The sequence below is a fragment of the Echinops telfairi genome, unplaced genomic scaffold (genome assembly GCF_000313985.2).
Source record: "Echinops telfairi isolate 266 unplaced genomic scaffold, ASM31398v2 ScPeMD7_70;HRSCAF=299, whole genome shotgun sequence".
NCBI classification, from domain to species: domain Eukaryota; kingdom Metazoa; phylum Chordata; class Mammalia; order Afrosoricida; family Tenrecidae; genus Echinops; species Echinops telfairi.
Genome location: NW_022103968.1, coordinates 28102488 through 28124265, shown reverse-complemented (window position 1 = coordinate 28124265; position 21778 = coordinate 28102488). Strand labels below are relative to the sequence as shown.

Here is a 21778-nt window from a genome sequence, read left to right as displayed (position 1 = left end):
AGAGCCAGATGTGGTTGGTGCAGACTCGCCTAATCCCGTAAAGAGTTACAGCCTGGGAAACCCACAGGGGCAGTTCTCCTCTGTCCTATAGGGCCCTGGTGAGTCGGAGGCCACTCGATGGCAATGAATTTTTTGAGATCCCTTGTAAAAGCTTGTCTTGGGGCCCGAGAAATGGACTGGGAGGAGTAGAAGGAGTCTTTCTGGCAGACAAGAGGCTCTGAAGCCTGTCCGTCAGTTGGTGCCATTGAACACTCAGCTCTTTGCAGAAGTTACAAAGCCGGTCAAGGTCTGGCTCCTTCTAGAAAGGAAAGTGTTCCCCCTCCCCCCGACTCTCACACTGCTGCCCTCCACCCCCATCCCAGCCTCCACCCCTCTGAACTTGGCCCCCAGGCAGTGCAGACCCTGTGGGAGATGACCTCCCAGGACAGGTACACAACAAAGTTGAGAGAAATTCATTTCATGGCCAGTGGCTGCTTAGAAAAGGCGATCCCAGCATCCGAATGTGATAAATGTTAACTGAGCATTAATCGCATTAAAGAGGGCCCTATAAACTTTTCATTTCTAATTAAATTCATCCAATGATGCTGCCCAAGCGAGTACTCTGGGCCTTTGTTTATGTGGAAAATTAAAATGCAAATACAATGGGATTTATTTCCAGGAGTGAAGTGATGGGCCAGTCCCTCTGGCGACTGGTCCCCAGGCCCATCAGGTCAGGTCACTGCTGCTTTAGAGGTGCTGTCCCGCCTGGAACAGATTCTGGTACGAAACAGAAGGTTAGGGCTCAAGGTCAAAGAGAGTCAGAAGTGAGCGGAAGGTATAGAAAGAACAAGGGAAGAGGAAAAGCATTAGATGGATGGCCTAGGACACCAGGGAGTCACTGTCCTGGTATCTAAACACGCCCCCTCCGTTGCCCCCCAATTCTCACCCTTTACGAGAATAGAAAGGAGCCCCAGTGACTTCGTTGTTGAATGCTTGGCTGCTTACCGACAGTGGTTAGTTGGTGGTTTGAACCCCCCAGTCACACGAGGGAAAGTTGTGACGGTCTGATTCTGTAAACAGCACAGCCTTGGAAACCCTGCGGGGCAGACCCACTCTGCCCTCTAGGGTCACTGTGAGCCAGGATCCACTTGATGGCCTTTTAAAAGAGAGAGAGAGAGAGAGAGAGAGAGAGCAGACCCCCTGACCTTGTTTGCGAATTTTGATATCATCTCAAGCCTCCTCTGCAGCTCTGGGTGAAGGGTGTGTGTAGGAGGGAGAATTTGGAAGAAGTAGGCCTGCCAGGCTTCCGTAGGCCTGCTCCTAAAAGAACAAGTGCCCATCAGGAGGGAGGGCCCAGGGCCTGGCTTTATCTTCAGCTCTTTGAGGGTCCGCATCACGGCTTCCTTGGGCTCCGCCAGCCGGTACCAAGCATTGACACAGGGCAGTGGAGCAGAGGCCCAGCCTGAGCAGGACATTGTGCACGCATGCTCGCCTGCACACAGCCTTCGCCACGCAGCGAGCGCCTTATTTGTTTATAAGAATAAACAAACGTACCCGCTAGGAGTCCTTTAGTACCGAGATCGCTTTGATAAAAGTGGTCATCCTATATGCTATTGCACGGAACGAACTAGAGTTCCTGTTTACGCAAACATAAATAAAGTCACCGGGAGCGAGAACCTGGGTAAGAAAAACCCATTTGGGCAGATCAGTTAGAGACGCTGAAAGATGGCTCTGCGGCTGTATGGATGAGGCAGTTGTAAATAGCATGAAAAAGTAGAGCGAGAGGAAGAAAGAAAATGGAGTTTGGGAGAGATGATAAAAGGCAGAACCCTAAATCACAAATCGAGGTAAATGTACAAAGTCACAAACCAGATTTACGCCAAGCTTTTCAAAATCTACAGCTTGGGCAGCGAGTGCGTGGTGGAGCTAAGTGCATAGGCAGGCGGCCGGCACCTGGAGAGTGGATGAGGCCATGTCGGCGCCAAGAGGCGGGATTGGCTGCCACGTGGCCACGCTGCTCTCCGGACTGGACACTGGGCTGGGATTGATCCATCAGCTGTGCCGTGCAGGAATCTGATTGGATAGAGCTCTCTGGACAGCCAAGGGTAGAGCCTTATGAGGGTTTTAAAGGTCTGTAAGCACATGAGTCTCTTGTGAGCTGGACCCTTGTTCTAATGGATCTCCCAGGCAGCAACTCATTCCCAGAACGGAGGCTGCTTGACTGGTTTTGTCGAATAGCTGCTACCCCTGTCCTCTTTAGTCTGTTTTCTTCTGGGTTATTCTCTTCCTCCTCGGCGTTCACTTATGTCTCTTGGAAATGCATGAGCACTTGCTGACAAACAGGTTAATGGCGGTGGCAACTTCCAAACAGCTGGACGAAACCCAAAAAACTTGAGTCAATTTTCTATCAAGGCTGTCAATACGATGCCAGCTCCCCAGCGATTTAGAAACACGCACAGCCTTGACGGAATGTCTCCGTTTTTTTATCCGGGCACAGAACCCACACCTGTTTCTAGAGAGAAAATCATTCAAGGAGACAAAGCGTTGTGGTGAGAAAGCATCTTTGATACCGTCTGGGTTTGGTCTTGGGTCTGAAGTGCTGCAGGGCCTGGCTCTACCATCCGGTGGAGAACTGGCGGTGAGGGCATTTCGCGTCTGAACCGTCACAGCTGACAGGCACTTCTCTTCCCCCACGAGCTGCCTGGAAGGCAAAGCCTGGCCCAACGAAGCCAGTGGCCTTCGAGGCCTGGCTTTATAGTAAGAGAATATCAGAATTCTAAATGGATGTGGTCTTTCATGAATTTATTATTTCATGCCTCTATTAAAACATCTTGGCTGTGCACCTATTCTATGCCAGGGTATGCACAAAGCCATGTGCTGCCGTGCTGTAAAGCCTGGGGGCACTGGTGAGAGATGGCTCTGGTTTCTTACTCAGTGGGAGTCATGGTCATGCGTTCATTCCGTTCCTCTCTAGACCTCAGTTTCCTCGCCCGTAAAATGGGGATAATCACGGAGCTATCTCCTTGGTTCTCATGAGGGTTACATGAGCTAAGCAAGTAAGTCTTAGAGTTAAGCCTGTAGATATTCAGCGCTCCCTCAATGTTAGTAGCATGACTACAGCAATGATCAGCATCGTGTGCCTGGTCGATAGGGGTGGGTCTAGTTGTCATGTGCTCAAACATTGTAATCTTTCAAATGAAAGAGCTCCAGGGACCCAAAAACGGTGCTTTGGTGAGCAGGATGGTGTATCATGAATGCCAGTGAGATTTGGGAAGGACACTGCTCTCCTCTGCTCTCCAAACAAACACAGCATAACTCACCACGATTCACTTAAATGACCCTTGGACAGAAGTAGTCTTTAACTTCCCACTCTGTCTACTCTCACTTGAGAGTCCACCCTCTCTGGACGTGAGTGAGTGTGTGTTTGTGTGTGTGTGTGTGTGTGTGTGTGTGTGTGTGAACTTTGTGTGACTGTACATTCCCCTGCTGGAATGAGCCTGTTAATTCTTGAGGAGCTGAAGGTTGGCATTTTCGGGGCTTCCTGGCATTTTCATGGGTTGTGGTACTTTGCATTTTGTAAGTTGTTTTTTTTTTTTCTTGAATAAAATGAAATGATAGTGGGAGAAAATCCTTATTTGATAGGTTTGAAGGGTTCTTCTGATCCTTAAATGTCACCGAGTGGAGAGGAAAGGGAGGTGAAGGGGAAGAGGGAAGGATGAAAGGGGAGAGAAGGCATAATATGAGAGAAGAAAAGGAGCAGCCGGCAAACACTTGATGGATTCTAACTCAATCCATCCACGATCGTCCCCCAGACAACTGGGTCACGCGGGGATGCACACGCGTTTGATAGTCACCACAGTGGTCCCCATTCCTAAGGATCAAAGATGTGAAAAAAACAACTTAGTTTGACCTTAATCTAGTTGTTGTGGTGGTTCAAAGTCATTTGGGTAACCATGAATTCTCCTGCTTCCTCAATGCCCAACAATAGCAAAGATGGAAGCCAAAGTTGTCTGTTTATAGCTGGATCCTACTCTTCCTCATTTGCACCTAGTTAGCTGGGAAAATGGGAGAAAGATGAGGCTTTTTACTCCTGTACAGGGTTACAGTCTTGGAAACCCACAGGAGAAGTTCTACCTTGCCCTACAGGGGTGCCATGAGTCAGAATTGACTTCATGGCAGTGAGTTGAGTTTAGCTGGGAAAAGCCCTGATTTTAAAAGTAGAGTGCAAATCCTTCAAATGAGCTACATTTGAGTGTTGAGAGCACATTCATAATGAACATTTTTGGTAAGTGTCGGCCAGGTAGGAGGACTATAATCTTCTACTCATCAGCTCAGCGCTGGACACAACCCTCTGTCTGCAGATGGATGGTGGTGTGTCTGCAGATGGATGGTGGTGAACACTATTGGCCCTCATCCCCTGCAGCTGTCTGCGTGGACCAGAAGGCCAAGGAGGGAACTGCCCGCTGCCTTGTCCTGCCTGACTGTAGCTTTTGCACATCTCTAATGTAAACACAGGAGCCCGGGTGGCATAGTGCGTATGTGTTGGGCTTTAAGTCACAAAGTCAGCAGTTCAAAAACACTAGCTGCTCTGTGGGAGAAAGATGAGGCTTTCTATTTCCATAAAAAAGTTATAATCTCAGGAACCTACAGGGGCAATTCTACCCTGTCCTATAGAGTCACAAATGAGTCAGAACTGACTCCAATTGTGGCAGTGAGTGAGTGAGAATGTAAGTGCACACACACACCTTAATTTATTTCGGAATTTTTTGCCCCTTAGCACATATGTGTACACATCCTTATGCATGCATGGGCTGATCTTTGTTCAGCCAGTCATTGAATTTGTCATCATCATAATAGAGAACAAATTCTTACTGAACTAGGAACTGCTCTGTGTATGTTACATGCATTAATTGATTTAAACCTCATAAACAACCCCATAGGGCTTTATAGGATTGTTTATAGATGAGGCAACTAGAATACAGAGAAGTTAAATAATTTGCTCAATGTCACAGGCAGAAGTAGGACTTGAACTCATGCAGTGCTGGCTGTAATTGCTGCATGCTTCCCCATTACATCATACTACATATCAACCTTGTCTAAAAGGAAGTGCAGACATGGGTCACCTTTTGATGAGGTCTCATATCCAGCTATGTGTTCATAAATATCCTTATGAGCTTAGAATAGGGGCTCTGTACCTTAGTAGAAAGTCCTGCCCAGTCCACGTGCCCATGGTCTTCCATGACCTGTGAGTGCAGGTCACTGCTGGGCCACCTCATCTGAGGATGGTGGGAAGGAAGGAGAGGCTGATGGGTAGAGCCACACAGTGTAATGGACTGGAGAAATCTTGGAATTAAGAGTTCACATTTCGGATCCCTATTGAAATTGGGAAATTTGCTCTCATCTATTCTCCTTTAGCCCCAGCAGGGATTCAAACTCTCAAAAAGATTTGGAGTTAGCCTAGGGGCTTAATTTAAAATGAAGCAGAGGAAAAGAGGATCTATACCAGAGAGGCAGAAGCAGAGCTGTCCAGTCGAGCAGGGGCAACTTCTAGTGGCCAAGCTGGTTCTGATTTTGCTTCCCAGAAGCGTAGACCTGGACAGCTGGGCATCAAGATGACCTCTGTCCTGCCTCTCTAGAATCCCCCTTCTGGGAAGGAGCCTCGCAAATGACCAGGCCAGAGTCATCTAGAGAGGTGAAGGGTGGGCTCTCTCACCCACAGCCACGCAGAGAGAGAGGCAATTAAAGCGGTTGCTGAATCATACACCACCACCCAAATCCAACATCATTACTCAAGCCATATCACCAAGGAGACACCCATTAACCCAATCTCTGAGACCTACGTTGTGGGGGGTGGGGAGAAAAGATGCTGATATGATCAATGAGCGTAATAATTCACAGCAGAAACACAGACTCAGCCAAGAAACAATACTGGAGTCCCTCCAGCTCCGTGTTACACAAAGTGCACCCACCTCGGGACAATACCACAAAGCGCCATGTAACAACCCCTCAGGCAGCTGCCAGAATGTCCTGGCCCAGCACAACACAGGCTGCGACACAACACAATTCACACGCCTCATCGCCCAGGCACGCCCGCGCAGAAGCCAAAGTCACAGTGCCTTCTACCACACCCAGCCCTGCAACCTGCCACAGAGCCGCGGTGGGATCCAGAGAGCTTAGCAACCTCGCGGCCGTGGGAAGTGTAAAGAAATGATATACCGAACGAGAGTTTATTGTTTCACACAGTTAATACTTCGGAAAGAACAATAAGAGAGGTGCATGTTAAAAACAGAGGGCGGTGTCATATTGTGATTTGCACATTGGGCGGCTGCCCGGCTGCCCCCCTTAGAGAGAACGCTGAGGCCAAGGGCCATTGTAACAATCGGTTCGCCCAACAAACTCAACAAAAAATTAGGCATCGGTTCTGTGGAAGCAGGGTGAACCGGCTAAATCCCACCACAGCGACAGAGCCAGGAGAAGGTGGTCACAGCAGTGGTCTCCCCACCCAGCCTTAGCGCCGGATCACCCGCTAAGCAAGGCAAGCACAGGCTTCCTGGGCTTAGTTACTAACCTGTAGTGAACAATTTCACCTTTTTTTTTTTCCCCAGCCGGACAAAGAATCTGCTTCTAGGTCTGGCTGGCATCTGTCCCTCTGCCAACCCTATGCCCCTCCCTACAGATTCAAAGCCTCTTTTTAAATGTATATGGCCTGATTGCCACAGATTAGTACATAAGCAAAGTAAGTCTGTGCTTACCTGATTTAGTGAGTAATCACCCCTCCCTCCCCCCAGCAGCCTCAAGCCCCGGGATGGTCTGTTATGAAGCCCCGCCCCCTTTCTCCAGCAGGTGGATGTGCCCAGGCCGTCACCTTCAATAAGGCCTCTGGGCTCTCGCTGCTAGTAAGAGAGTAAATTGTCCCCTGAGCCTGCTTCCGGAGACAGGACAAATCGGCTCTATCTTGGTTGGGGGTTTAATAAGACTTTGCTGTTACTGAAAATGAGAGCACTCGGGGGAGCAAGGGGAAGGCGAGCGGGGAGGGCTTTGCCAAGCTGGGTGCAGGAATCCCCCTTCCTCCACGAGCCCTGCCTTCGGTGGCCATTCCGGAGCCGAAGCCTCGTGCTGGCTGCTCACTGAGTATCGATTCCGTCTGCAAGCAATTTTCATATTTCTTCAGGGACTTTCCAGCAGCAGCACAAGTCATTAATTCACCTTCCCAAATTGCTTATTCAATAGCAGGAACATGGCTCCTGAATAAAGTCCCAGAATTTATGTGACTTGCACGAGTCAGGAGGTCAAACAACTGTTATGGAGCGAAGTTAAAAATCCAAATAAAATATTGACACTTTTTTGGAGGGGTGGGCTTGGCGCAGGAAAGAAGCAAAGATATTTAAAATAGGGGGTTTTCTTTGTTGTTGTCGCAATGCCCCCAGGATAAAGAATGGAAGGAGACTGAAGACAAGTTGGAGTTTATAAAATCAATGGAATTTATTGCACAACTACTTGGCATTTAATAATTCTCTCATTTCCACGTTCCCCTCGCCCCCACCTTGTCCGGGCCAGACACCGAGAGATACACAAGTATACAAATTCGCCCGCATGCATATCGATACTGGTACGCAGGGCCAAGAGAAGGACACACTGGGGATGCGAGGACCTCACAGACCCGGAGAAGGAGCTAGTGATGCGTGTGGGGTCGTGCGGGACTGTGGCTTGCAGATTTGACATATGGGGCAAATATTTATGAAGTAGGTTTTGATAAACGTATTCAGGCTTGTAAATCCCAGATCAATGCGCCAGAGCAGACGTGCATCCAGAGAAAGAGGAATCATAGCGAGAGTCTCTAGAAACGGGGGACTCAGAAGACCACCTCTGGGCGGAGTCGCCCTCGACAAATCATATACATGAGTAACTATGCTTTTGAAAAGCAACCCTGGGACCCACCAGTGCACAGAAGATGCACTGAAGCCAAAGCCACGTACCCTAAAACTGTGTTGGTTGATAGCACAGGTCTGATGTTTATCAAACACAACCCCGGCACGTGTAAGAGGGGGCAAGCGTGCTTAGAATCACAGCTCCGTGTGACTGCCTGCGTAGACATTGACTCGGTTGTTCAGATAATGGCTGTTAAAAGACGGTAGGGAAGTTTTGCTCATGACCAGTAGTTAATAAACACAAAGATATATTACTGTAGACAGAGGTAATTTTTAAAAAGCCCCAAATCCTCACTGCTATTAGAGTCAATTCCTATTCATAGCAGACCTACAGGACAAGGCAGGACTGACCTCGGAAACTGAGTTTCCGAGACTGTAACCGTTTCTGGGAGTAGAAAACCTCGTCTTCCTTCCGAGGAGTGGATGCTGTTTCCGAACTACTGACCTTGTGGTTAGCAGCCCAACTTGTAACCACTACACCACTTGCAGGCTCCTAGAAGAGGCAATAGGGTTTATTTTATCAAAACCTGTCTGCAGTGCTGTTATCATGGGACCTTGGGCAATTTGCTTAGCCTCTCCACTGCCTCTTTGCTAAAGGAGAGACCATGCCCACTGTAGCAAGTTGTAGTTAAGAGTTGAAGGAGAAGGTGCATTTAATCCAGTGCCTGTCCTATAGGAAATATGAAATAGTTGTTCTGAGATATAAAATAAATGTTAGTTGTTACTTTTGTTACTAGTATATGGAACTCATCTATTCTCATGTAAACAGGCCTGACTTATTCTACCTAGTGGTTGGCAGCACGTAGCAGCATGAGCTCTGGAGTCAGGCACCTGTACCCAATCCCACCTCTGCTAACTTACACAACGGTATAACCTTGGGCACGTTACATAACCTCTCAGCAACTCCGTTAGCATTTCCTATAGAATAAGGCCAATAGCAGTACCGACTACATAGATGATTGTGAAAATTAAATAATCCATGTAAAATACTTAGCACAGTGCCAGGTGAGCATTAGAAGGGCCCCCATGTCTGCCTCCACCAGGTGGATGTGGTGAGCCTGGGATGGGGCCGGGAGCATTGGCTCTAGCCAAGAGTCCACGTGGGAGCCTTTTCGATGTCCTATCAGGCAGCCTTGTAGCCTCCGGAGCCTCCCAGGAAGGCCACCGAGGCGGCGGACAGCATCAGCCAGAAGCCCTGCTGATGAGGGCAGGGCCAGGAGGAGAGCAGTTAGTCTGGTCACGCTCTGGGCCTGGCATGCACCACAGACTGGTTTCCAAATGGTTAGTTAAGCACATTGCCCTTTAATTTTTAAACTTATGCGAACTATCTTAAAGTTAAATCAATCCATATGCTTACCATTCATCATATTAACCATCGCAATTGCCCTCTTGGGCCAGTCCCATGGCCCATCTAGCCTGGGAAACTGCCTCTGGCCCGGGCTCCCAGGGGCACGCAGTGGAGAATGATCATCCTCAATGCCTGTTTTAGAAGTCCAGGTTGATGCAGAAAATATGCCTGGTCACAAAGGAAGCCACTCGCAATGTGCCATCCTGGGGTGTCCTCAAAGAAATGATTTCGAAATGATGTTCCGTTTTAACCTATAGTGTAGCCTCCCCAGAGGATCGGATTAGCTTTTTGAATGTTAGTGGCTGTGTCAGTTGGAGTCAAGATGATCACATGGGGAGAAACGTGGTAAAGTGTGAGTGAGGAACTGCCTGAACTCTCCGCGTCGACTTTCTCCCAACCCACAAGACTCCTCCATGGCCCCAAGAGCCGGGTTTCCTGTGCCCTTGGCTAACACCAGTCATTCTATATTGGAGAGTTTAGGAATAATCTGGAGATTCGCTGTGAGAACTCCTACCCCGGGAGGGCTGAGGTGGGACCTGGGATTTTCATTTTAGCAAGCTTCCGTGGGTGGGGGGCTGCTAATGTCGGCGGTCCGAGGACGGCACTTTGAGAACACCCTCCTGCAAGCTCTTGGGTAGGGCTCTCCTTTCTCAGAGTTTAGTTTTGGCTTTTGAGGTGCAACCGAAGAGGCAGAAGTCCTCGACCCATTTGGGGGTGAGAGTGGGGGTGGGAGGGCCCTGGGTCAACTTGAAACCTTTAGATCCCAGCTCTCTTCCTCCACGGCCAGAATGAAGGTCCTGGTCACCGCTTTGAAGAATGACCAGTCTCTGTTAGCTGCTATGACAGAAAATCCCACAAGGGAGTGGCTTTAAAGAACAGACATGTATTTTCTGACTGTCCAGGAAGCTAGCCATCCAAATTCAAGGCATGGCTTTAAAGCAGTGGTTCTCAACCTTCCTAATGCCGCGACCCCTTAATACAGTTCCTCATGTTGTGGTGAGCCCCCCAACCATAAAATTATTTTCGTTGTTACTTCACAACTGTCATTTTGCTACTGTTATGAATTAGACGACTCCTGTGAAAGGGTCGTTAGACCCCCCAAAGGGGTCTCGACCCACAGATTGAGAGCCACTGCTTTAAGGGGGAGGTCTTCCTCGTCTGTAGCTCTAGTTATTCCCAGGATTCCTTGGGGTGCCTCCTCTTGGCATCTCTCTTCTTCTGGTGTGTGTCTCTGTTCTGAGCTTTCAATCACTCACAAGTGATTCGCTTTAGGACCCTCCCTACATTGCCCAACCTCATTCACATGAGAAACGCCCGATTTCCGGCAGGATCACATCTCCAGGTACAAGGACCGGGAACTCAGCTCACATTTGGAGGGAGGAACACTGCTTAGTCTCTACTAGCGGCCCTTCCACCCAGCCCTGAAAGCTCTCCCGAGGTGGTTCATTGTGCCAACGCAAGGCCACAGGGTGCGGGAGCAGGCAAAGCCACACAAAGGGACCAGGACTGCTCTGAAGAATGTCTGATCATCCGGGCGGGGGTGGGGGTGTAGGTGGGGGCGTGCAGTGTGTGTATGGGGGTGAGTGGGTGCTGTTCCTTGTGGAGTCCTGTGGGAGGAAGGAGGTCTAGTTCTGTTGTTTAGTTTCTGCGTTGGGCAGAGGAGAGAGCTCCGTTCCTTCTGGTTCTCAGGAGTTGGGAGAGGTAGCCCGGTTCCCAGGAGCGAGGACATTTTCCAGGATGATCTGTGATGGCTCGCTTGAGCTTCTGTCAGGAAAAATCTCCAGCTGTTTGTGTTGCTCCGACTTGCCTGGGGGCTGAGCCAGGGACACGTGCCTGATGGAGGCAGCTCTCAAAGGCCCGAGACGAAACAATGACCTGCATGATTTGGGCAAACATTCTTTGCGGGAGCAAATCTGGCTTTGTTCTTTGGAAGGTTCCGGGCAGCCGGAAGCCAGTGGCCAAGGCCCTGCTAGTCCCGACTGGGCTCAGTGGACTTTTCTGAAACAGTCTCTCCTCTAGGTTGCTTTGAATGACCAAATCACGAAAGTCTTTCCCCAGCCTGGGGATCAAATGGGTTCTCCGTAGACCCTCAAGTGAGCAGTCTGCCCCAGGACAATGAGAGTGGACAATGAGAGAGTCTGTATGTCTATGACACACTTGTGGAGTTACTTGACACCTCCTCCCGAGGCTCTTGGAGCAAAGTGGTGATTTGACTTGACCTGCTGCCAGCCCGCCCTCCCACGAAGTCATTCTAAAGTTGAGGGGCATTCTATTCTGGACAGCTGGGCAAGATGTCTCGGGGACCTGCTTGGAAATCTCCTGTATACCTGGCATCTGGTCCCAGCCCGAGTGATTACTCCCCTCTTCCAATTGGGAAGACTGAGGCTCAGGGGAGACCCCTGACCTTTCCTTTCTCAGCACATGGCCCAAGAGAGACCCGAAGTCGAGTTCAGGAGCTTCAATCCTGGGCTTTGAGGTGTCTCTCTCCTGAAAGCAGTATCCCGAGTGGGTCAGGGCACAGGTCCTAGGGAGGCGGTAGGGGGCTGCTGAGTGACATTGCGTTGGTTCCTGTCCATAAAGACAATGAAACACTGCCTGGTCCTGCTCCACCCTCACCATTGTCCCTACACTTGAACCCATTGTCGCCGCCCCTGTGTCCATCCGCCTTGTTGGTCCTAGGGGTTAGTCCACCTGAATTCACATCCTAGCTTTGCCGGTTACTGAATGGGTGACCTTGGGCAATTAGAATATACATACATGGGTAGCTGGGAGAATTGAGTGAACGCCTTGTTGGAAATGTCTAGAGCCTTGCCAAACAGAGAGTAAATAAATACTCAGTCGACAGCGCTTCTTACTGGATCCTCTGCGAAGGAAGCTTTGCTTCTAGATATCCTGATCAGCTGGGTCCTGGAAAGGCTGCCGCCTCATTCCCTCCAAGGTGAGCTGTCTGAGGTCACCCCCATGCTAATAGGACGTCTTCTCGTCTCCACCGCAGGGTGAGTCTCTGCATACCATTTGTTACCATATAATATAATGTAATATAATATCATACATAACATAACATAATATGATGGGTAGGTTAACTTGGAAGCCCTAAGGCGGACTGTGGATGGATGGATAGATGAATAGATACATTTGTACTAAGTATACATACATTATATCATTCTATTGATTTGTAAAAAGTTCCCGGTCTGCCTGGCTGTAATGAGATTTTTGAACTTTGCGTGGCGATCAATGAGAGGAATATTATTGGCCTGGAGAATTGATATACCTGCTTTCGGTGGCTTGTTCTGCTCCCAGGCTGCCCCGGCCCCCCAGGTGTACGATTCCAGCAGACACTTAACCTTTTTTACAGTGTCATCAGGCTAAAAGGAATCTAATAGTGACACAGGACTTGTGCTCAGCACTCTGCCACTATTGCTTTCCTGTCACAAATAATTTATAGCCTTCTATTTCCATCCCTGAGCCTGCACCCCAGCCCTGCCTCCTGTTTTCCCCCAGCTCCCAGGAATCAATAAGCTCACATAGCCACGGTGGAACTTGAGGGTGCAAGGAGACAGACAGACAGGGAGAAAGCCAGGGTGTGTGTGTGTGTGTGTGATAGATGTGTGTGATAGATAGATAGATAGATAGATAGATAGATAGATAGATAGATAGATAGATAGATAGAAGCACAGAGGAAGAAAAGAGAGGAGGAGGGAGAGGGGCTAGAACTTGAATAGGCAGGACAGACACCCATGTGCTTTCTAAGAAGGCATGAGATCTTTTCCATCTCGTGTCAAGTTTAGCTAACTGTTCAGAGGAGACTTGAGGCACAGCTTCTGTTCTTACTCACAGAGCGGGTAAGGCCGTCTTGATCTCCAGCTTGGCCAGGAATGAAAGAGAATTCCTTGCTGTCCTTTAAAACCCTGCCATCCTTCTTCAGCATCTCTTGGGACTGAAGGAATTGTTGCTGGGCCCTTTGTGCCTACTTCCCAGGTCAAGGGCTGGTCCAGTCCCCAGCCTCTCTCCCTGTGCATCATCCTGATGCAACTTCAGGGCCTGGCCACCTGCTGCTGTGGTGCTTGATGCTCTTACCCGGGTCTTGGCAGCACCTGCACGCACCAGGCAGGCTGTGCAGGGCTTCTGCTCAGCGCCTAAATAGAAAGCATCCAAGCCTAGGGGTTACCCATAAGAATAATAATACTAGCAGTTCTTATTATTATAGCCAGCATTTATTGAGCAAAGCATCATACTAATCACGTTACATGGATTATCCTATTTAATCCTCACAATAGTCCTATGAAGTGGGTAGTATTATTATCGTATTTTACAGGTGAGGGAATAAGAAACTGCCAGTGAATTCACAGGCAGGAAGAAGCAGAGCTGGGATTCAGACGCAGGCAGGCTGAGTCCGAAACCTCCCCTGTAGTACCGTTTTCTGTGCTCATGCTCCTTTGAGGTCAGAGGTTCTAAGTGCCTGCAGGTCTCTATGCTGGAGCGAAGGTCAAGGTCGGGGGGGGGGGCTCCTGGGAGAGGACAAATTCTCTTTGAAATGGTGGAGGAGGAAAAGCATTGCTGTGGAAGAAAGTACGGAAGAGAGAGAAGTGGCCAGCAGGCACCTGGCAGGGCGGTCTGTCTGTGGAAACGGGAGATGGCACTTCTCAGCTCCCAGGTGGAGGAGATGTGCCAGACAGTGCTCCTACCTGCACCTCCAAGGGTTTCTATCCAAGGACCGGACCTTCCGGACCAAACCTGCCAGGGGTCATGAAGGACAGGGATGTTCTCTGGGGCCAGGAATGAAAAGCATCAGAGAAGGAGGGACAACAGTTTCAGGTGGTCACCAAGAGGAGCTGATTTACTTCTTCCCTCCCACCCCTAGTGGGATTCCCATGAGTCGTTGGGCTGTTATACAGGATGCTGGGGGCGTGTGGTGGTGAGGGGATTCAATGACCCCACGATCCCTGTTCTTAAATTTCCTGGGATCAGCCCTAGGGACCAGCCAGTGCCCACTGTCTAGGGGTGGGTGCACACCGAGAACATGAGGAGCTCACAGCAGACACCCTGCCCAACACCCTTCCCTTTCACCACCACCAAGCTGCTGTCCGGGAGTAGTGATTTTCTATCACTTGCTGCCTCAGTTCAATCTGCACCGCTGGCCTGGGGATCAGAGGCCCTGGGTCACAAAGACAGAAACTCTGCGAGGCCGGCCAGTTATCTGCCTTGCCCAGCCCCAGCACTGGGATTCCCTTAGCCTGCGGGCCACCCGCAGCGCCTGCTGAGACGTGGAAGCTATCGCTGCAGTGACTCAGGAGCTGCTGCTCTGAACAGCTCCGCACCCTTCTAAATGTTTCTGGTAGACCTGTCTACACTCACTTTCCAACAAGCAAACTGACTGCCCTCGACCCTACAGGACAGGGTAGAACGGCCCCGTGAGTTTCTGAGACTCTGTTTTTAAGAGTTGGAAGTCCCATCTTGCCGTAGCTGCTTTTAAATCTTTCCCATTGCGATCATGCTCCAAACCTTCCTCCTTCCCCCAAAGCTCTTACCTTCTACCTTACTGAGAGGTAAACACTCCCTTTGGCCTCATCCAAGTAAGCCCGATCTGGCTGGCTCCTCCCCCTGGCCCTGCCCATCATTCCTGCTCTCACAACCACCCACAGCGTCTCTTTCTCCGATTCTCCGTCTTCAGACAGGTCCAGACCGCCCGTTCTCCCGATTCCTCAGCTCTCCTGGCCGACTTCTCTTGCTTCCCCCTTCTTGTCTCCCACTCACGTCTTAATGTCTCTGTCCAAGTCTTGCTTCAGTCCCTTGTGGAGACCCTCTCCAAGGTCACGGACAGTCATCAAAAGCCCCGAGTGTGTTTCTCCTTGTAGTCAGTTCTCTTCCATCTTGATGTCATGGTTGGCGCTGTGGACTGAGTTCGCTTCCCCTCTGACTTACGTGAAACCGCCCTACCCAGACTCTCCCGTCTCCTGTGTGAACACCACTTCTCTGGTTCTTCACCAGCTCTGTCTCTTTCCTCTTTTTTCTGAAAATAGATGCCCTCCAGCCTCCACTCCTTAGATAAATTCTTGTATCTCTCAACTCCCTTTGTCTTGACCCAAACTCATTGCTATCAAGTTGGTTCTGACTCATAGTGACCCTCTATAGGGTTTCTGAGGCTGTCAATCTTGATGGGAGCAGACAGCCTCATCTTTCTCCCTTGGAGCATCTGCTGAGTTTGAACCATGGACCTTACAGTAAGCAGTTCAGCGTGTACCCAACAGCCCTATGCCTTCGGTGCCAGCCGACCCATGAGTATTTCCACCTGGATGTTGTCCCCTTTGCCAGTTAAGATATGAATGTGTCGGACTCGTGTCCTCACTCTGCTGCCAAAGCTGCCATCCCTCTGCACCGATTCCTGCCACAGATACGTCCCACCAACCTTCCAGTTGCACAGAACTGGGCGCTGTGAACAACAGGTGACACCAGTTAGGCGCCCAGATCTGGTCACTGTGGCATCCCGGTGCCTCGCCGAGCTCCTCTTCCTTTTCAGAGGTCCCCGCTAATGCCTTTCTTCCAGAGGTCACGCTTTGGCGGGATCCATTTGCACACGTGACCTCTAGTTTAGAAATCACTCGTGGTTTGGGACCCTCTCAACCCGGTCCTCTCGTGTTGGTGGCAGCCTGGCGCCGTCAGAAAGCCCGCGGGCCTTTGAGGCTGTGCGCTGACGCCGCGCCAGCAAGCAGAGTGGTCTTGAGTGACCACCTTTGGAGGTTGTCGTGAGAGTGATTAAGAGTACGCCCACATCTATGCTCTAATCTGTCTATCTTATCGACACATCGTAGGTGCTCAACTAATAGAAAATCGCCAGCATCATCCGAGTTTTCAGCCTCCTTTTCTGTTTCTGGCTAGACCCCGGTCTAGGACTGAATCCCTGAGAGCAGTGTGCACTTCCGGCTTCCGTGCCCTTATTTATGCCTCCCCCAGCATCCGCTTCTAACATCCTCCTCTGCGTCTTGACTCTTTTCTTTTTTTTTTTAATTTTGAAGTGCTTTTTATTTATTTATTTTTTTATTAGGGGCTCATACAACTGTTATCCCAATCCATACACACATCAATTGTGTAAAGCGCATTTGTACATCGTTTCTCAAAACATTTTCTCTCCACTTAAACCCCCGACATTAGGTCCTCATTTTGCGTCTTGGTTCTTCGTAGAATCATATACTTTTTTTTCCTGGGGAAAGAGGCCTCATAGGTTCCCTAGCAGCTCTTCTGTTTGACCGCTGAAGAAAGGAGCTGAATGCTGTCTCCAGGCTACGTGACTTGAGACTCAGTCTCCCCAACCTGCAGCCCCGTGCCCTTTCCGCTATCCTGAAACCAGCTGCCGTGATCAGACTCATCTGGCTCAGGGTGACTCCAGGTGTATCACAGTAGAACTGGGCTCCAAAGCTTTTCAAAGAACTGTTTGGTTGTTGTTGTTTTAAGTAGAGCACCAGGCCTTTCCTCTGCAGCACCTCTGCGTGGACTTGAAGCGCCAACCCTTCAGTTAGTAGCCAAGCATGTAAAGGTGGGTTCTCTGCAGGGGCTCCTTGGATCCTGCTCTGCTTTAAAGACCCTCACTGGGTTCTGACTCCTCAGTGATAACCTCCCCCAGTCCCCCACCTTCAAGAAGGCTCCTTCTCGGGCTCCTTCTGGCATTAACCTGGCCCCTCTGTAGTTACTTAGCCTTTTGGAGGGTGCATATCTTCTGGACACTTCTCTCCAGCACTGTGATGTCAGAGCGTCATCCCTATGCCCCGCAATTGCTCAGTAAAAGCCAGTTGGAGCTGAGTCTGCTGCAGCCCATGACTCACCTGGCTGGTTAAGGTAGGTGTGGCTCACACACCTCTCAGGGAAGGAGCAAAGCTCTGGGAAAGGTTGCATCCAAGGACAACTAATTTGGCCCATGGGTGGAGAGAGTCACTCCTCAGTACTGATCCTAGGGTTGGATTTTGGGTTGACGAGCTCTGACCTTTCCAAATCACTGAAAAAGCACAGTCATCTCTCTGCCCTAGTCAGATGGTTCATTTCATCCTTGGGTCTACAGAGAAGGTACCGGGCCTTCCAACCAGGCCAGGAAAGAGGTTGTGACCCAAGGAAGACCTCCAGGCAAAGAAAGTTGGCCATCAGCCAGCCACCCAAGGACGGACAGGGTGTGTACTTGCTTGGGCACAATAAGCAGACTCAAAAAGAAGTTGTTCAGGGCTGGTGTCTGGCCCGGGACTGGGCGCCCTGTTGGACTCCTGTAATCCTGTTCTGGTCTGGCTGCATCAGAGCTCTGGGAAGGGGGAAGGCCCAGCCCTGCCCACTGACTCTGGAGGCCTGGGACACAGGTCCAAGGGAAAACATCATTCCGGAGTGGTCTCCAGGCCCAGAAGTCCTGCTACCAGGGGAGATATGTGAGTGGATAAGGAGGGAAGGGTGGGCAGAAAGCCTCACTACCTGAAGTCAAGCCACAGTTCGGATGGCGCTCAGGCCAGAGCAGAGTGGAGACCATCTCTGTCGACAGCTGCACGAGATTGGCCCGGCAGCGCCAGCTGTGCCCGGCAGCAATCAGCCTGTCAGTGAGGGCAGCGCCGTGGGAGCAGGAGCAGGAGGACGGAGCCGGGGAGCTTGGGAGAGCCCCTCTCCGGGCTGGGTGGGAGGGCACCGGGCCAGGTGACGGAGGCACGTGATGTGTGATGCTGTTGTGATGCTGTTGCAGGATCATTCGGACCAAAGTTCAGCAGCCTTTCCACCCGACCCCCGATGGGGCTGGAACGGGAGTGACTGCCCCTGGCCACACCATTGGTAAGAGCGCTCGGCGGTCTGGGAAGGGGAACCTGAGCCCCCTGAGGGAAGCCCCTTCCCTCAGAGCGGCCTGCCAGGTCTGCGGCCCAAGGCTTGGTTAGCCAGTTTCCCAATCCCTGCTCTCCCTGAGTTTCTAGACTAGAGGTTCAGGATCTCCCTGAGAGAGACAAGTCCACCTGGATGGCTCTCTGCCTCCCACCCACCTCACCTGCCCCTGCCTTCCCTCAGTCCGTCCGTCTGCCTGTCAGTCAGTCAGTCACTCTCAATTAAGTCCACATTCTCCTTTTAGGATTTCTCCTTCTTCTGGCACTCCCCCTCCTCCCTCTCAATCGTTTGTTATGTGATCCTGTCTTCCCACCTGCCCCTCTTTTTTTCACCTCTACTCTCTAGAGGAGCCCTGGTGGCGTAGTTTGGTCAGCAGTTCGAAAGCACCTGGTGCTCTCTCTATTCCCATCCAGAGGGACAGTCTCAGGCTCTCACAGGGGGAGTTCTACCCTGTCCGTGAGGGTCTCTGTGAGTCAGCATGGGCCCCGTGGCTCTCAGTGTGGTTGTGGCTGGCTTGGCTCTGACTATTTTGGGAATGAGCCTTCTTTGAAAAGCATCCTTCTTTCTTCTTCCCGCCCCTCTCCTCCCCTCCGCCTTTTCCTTCTGTCTCCTCCTCTCCCTGTGCCTGGGCCTGGATTCGAGTCTCTTCTCGCCCCCTTCCTCCGCATGCGCTCTGTCCCTCTTGGCCAGCCTCTCGTGATCTCTCTGTCTCTGTCACACGCACTCAGCAGTTCTCTTGCCCTCGCCAGCCCCCATTCACTCAGCCTCACTCAGGACCAGGCCGCGGACACACCTGTGAAATCCACACACCTTTCACACTTCCCGTAGGCCTAAGGGTTCTTGATGGTACCACAGCTGTATTTAAGGCCTGGGGCTTGAGGGGCTGGGGTGTGATTAAAATGTCCCTGCTGCCCCTCTTGGCAGCGGTGCCCTTCTCTCTTGACCAGTAGGAGGTGGCGATGGCTGGTCCCAGCCCTCCTGGAGTTGGCAGGAGCTATTATTTATTAAGCCTGTATAACAGCGTGTGCTGGGAAGGAGGGTGAGGCCAGGCTGTACCCGAGCCGATCACTGCTCAGTGAACAAGTTTATTCACCTGTGCCCTGAAGGGAAGAGTAGGAACTGCTCATGTGGTTTCTGGACCAGAAGCAACTGTGTGCGTTGGGGAGGACCGGGCCTGTCCTGTGTCTTCCGCAGAGTTGGAGGCTGACCTCACCACGTCATAGCCTAAATCAGGACTGGCGACGACACAGTCCCCGACATTGAGGAACAGCGAACCCCGGTTTGTCAGAGGCGTTTGCTCAGTCCTGGGGGGTGAGGAAGCCCAATTTGGAGCCACGCCCTCTGGAGGAATGGCTTTCCAGGTGAAATCACTCTGGGCCTTTCCTGGGCCTGCCCTTGATCCATCCTCAGGGGAGTGAGTTTAGGAAACAGAGTGACGTCGATAGGGTGACCTCAAAGGCCTGCAGTCAGCTGGCCTTCACCCACCCCTGGGCTGAGCACGGTTTGAGTCGCCCTAGACCTAGAGCGTCTAGGTGGCCCGGTGGCCTAGTGGTTCCAGGTCGGGCTGCCAACTGCAAGGTCAGCACTTCTGAACCACCTGCTGCTCCATGGGAGAAAGAGTTTTCTACTTTCTTAGAGAGTTATGGTCTCAGAAACCCACAGGGGCGAGCCCACCCCGTCCGATAGGGTCACTGTGACCGGCCATTGACTGGATGGCACTGGGCTTGTTCTGAGACTGTATATGTGGCAGCGTGTTCCCCTTCCAGCCCCAGAGGAAGAAGGGGACTCCAGGTTCCCCACTCCCCCATTTCCTCTGCTGGGCCCTGGCCGGAGATCACAGCCATTCTCCTTATAGCACATTCTCCTCCCTTTCTCCCAGTTCCCAGCACGGCCTCCCCTCCTGTCTCCAGCGCCTCCAATGATCCAGTGGGATCCTACTCCATCAATGGGATCCTGGGGATTCCTCGCTCCAACGGTGAGAAGAGGAAACGTGATGAAGGTAGGGAGGAGGGAAGCTGAGCGTAGGGAGGAGGGGAGAGGTTTGGCTTCCCTTTTGCATGCTTTGTCCTCGGACACAGAGCTCCGGTTTCGGCCCGGCCTTGCAGCTGTCTGCTATGAGATCAATTTTAGTAGCAAAGCCCAGGTCCCCCCACTGCCCTGCTGGCTCCTGGAGAGAGGGCGGGAGGCTGCTGGTGGGGCCATCAGCTTCACCATCTGCTCAACCCCAACCACCTCCCCTTCCACTGGGACTCACCCCTCGGTCCCTGTGGGATGCCAGGAGGAGGAGCCTGAGCCATTTACCTCGGGAAGGTTGGGGAGATTGGGGGACATCTGGTCTCTGACCTGAGGATGTAAGGCCAGCCTGCCTGTCCTCACCTGATCCCACCCCAGCAGGAGGTAGCGAGTGATGTCATTTGCAGCTGATCTGGGTGTCTTTTCTCTGTAACACATGGGCATCACCCCCCATGAACTACCTAGGGACAGGGCCCTCGACACTTGTTGGTGGGAGGAGATGGTACTTGAAGTCCTCACTTGCTCTCTCCCCAACCTCCCCACTCCTGGCACCCTTCAGAGGGTGGTAGCTCAAAGGGAAGAGGGCATGGAGGAGAATGGAGAGGAGCAAAGGAAATATTCAAATGGGGGCGGAGGGCCACTGAAATGAAGAAAGACTGCGGTCTTAGGTCTCCCCTGCCCTGGCAGCAGTGGGGAAAGTGTTTCCGAATGTTGTGGCAGGAGGGATCCCTTGGTTAGCATTTGCTTCTCTTCGGGTGCATGAGATCAAAGCCCAGGGAGATAAGCAGGGGCACGGTGTCACAGTGTCTCCAGTCAGGCCCCCACCCCGCTTCTCCTAGGGCCCCCACTGGGGAAGATGTAGCCCAGCCTAGGGAAGCTGTGTGGTGTTATGGGTATCGCCCACAAAATGGACAGTATCCACGAAGGCTGGGCATCAATGGGGTGAGTGTAGAGTCCATTTTGAGCCCAGGGCAGTCCCCGTGTCTGCCTGTTGTGGCTGCATCTTGCCCAGTCAGCGTCTCTCACAAAGATCCTGTTTGGACCCTAAAGGATACGGCCATCCCAAACACAGACACGCCCTTGATGGGGGTAGCTTCGGAGGGTGAGGATCAGAAAAGAGAAAGCTGGGATTCCCTGAACCAATGGTCGGAGGCTTCCTGGACCCAGGCTATGGGTGAGGAGAGAGAAAGAGCCTTGGCCTTCAGCAGAAGGGACAGAGTGGATGAGAGCCCTAGGTCTGGAAAGACAGGCGTGACCTGGTGCTGGCCTCCTTCCAGAAGCCCTAATGGCCTCGTTTCACAGGGAAACAGCTTGTCTGGCTCTATTTCTCCTTCTTCCAAAATATCCAAACCCATTTGGCTGCCACGGCCTTTGCCACTCACTAAATTTCATTGTGGTTGTTTTGGCGGCAGCCACTGATGGGCAGGGGGAGGCTGAGTGAAAGCCCTAAGCCCCGATTCCCCCGAGGGGCACTTCTTCCCATACTGGGGCCAGAGCCAAGCCCTCTGGTACCCTCTGGCTTAGAAGATTCTGCCTCAAACCCCCAAAGGCGGCTTCTCTTTCGCATCACGGACGCTGCTTGTTTTTGCAGTGAGGTGTGCAGGGGTGGAGGCAGCTACAGAAGCCCCTCTGTCATGACTGTTAGTCTCTGTTAACTTGAGGTTGGAGCCAA

The 21778-nt window shown here is 51.5% G+C and overlaps 1 protein-coding gene across 1 annotated transcript in view; it reads left to right on the top strand.

The window, feature by feature from the left end:
* PAX2 (paired box 2) overlaps positions 1-21778 on the top strand; it is a 95940-nt gene that overhangs the window by 24936 nt on the left and 49226 nt on the right. Inside the window, exons 5-6 of the mRNA XM_004701313.2 lie at positions 17963-18048; positions 19973-20092. Of these exons, the coding sequence (XP_004701370.2) occupies positions 17963-18048; positions 19973-20092 (206 nt within the window). The remainder of the gene's footprint in view (positions 1-17962; positions 18049-19972; positions 20093-21778) is intronic.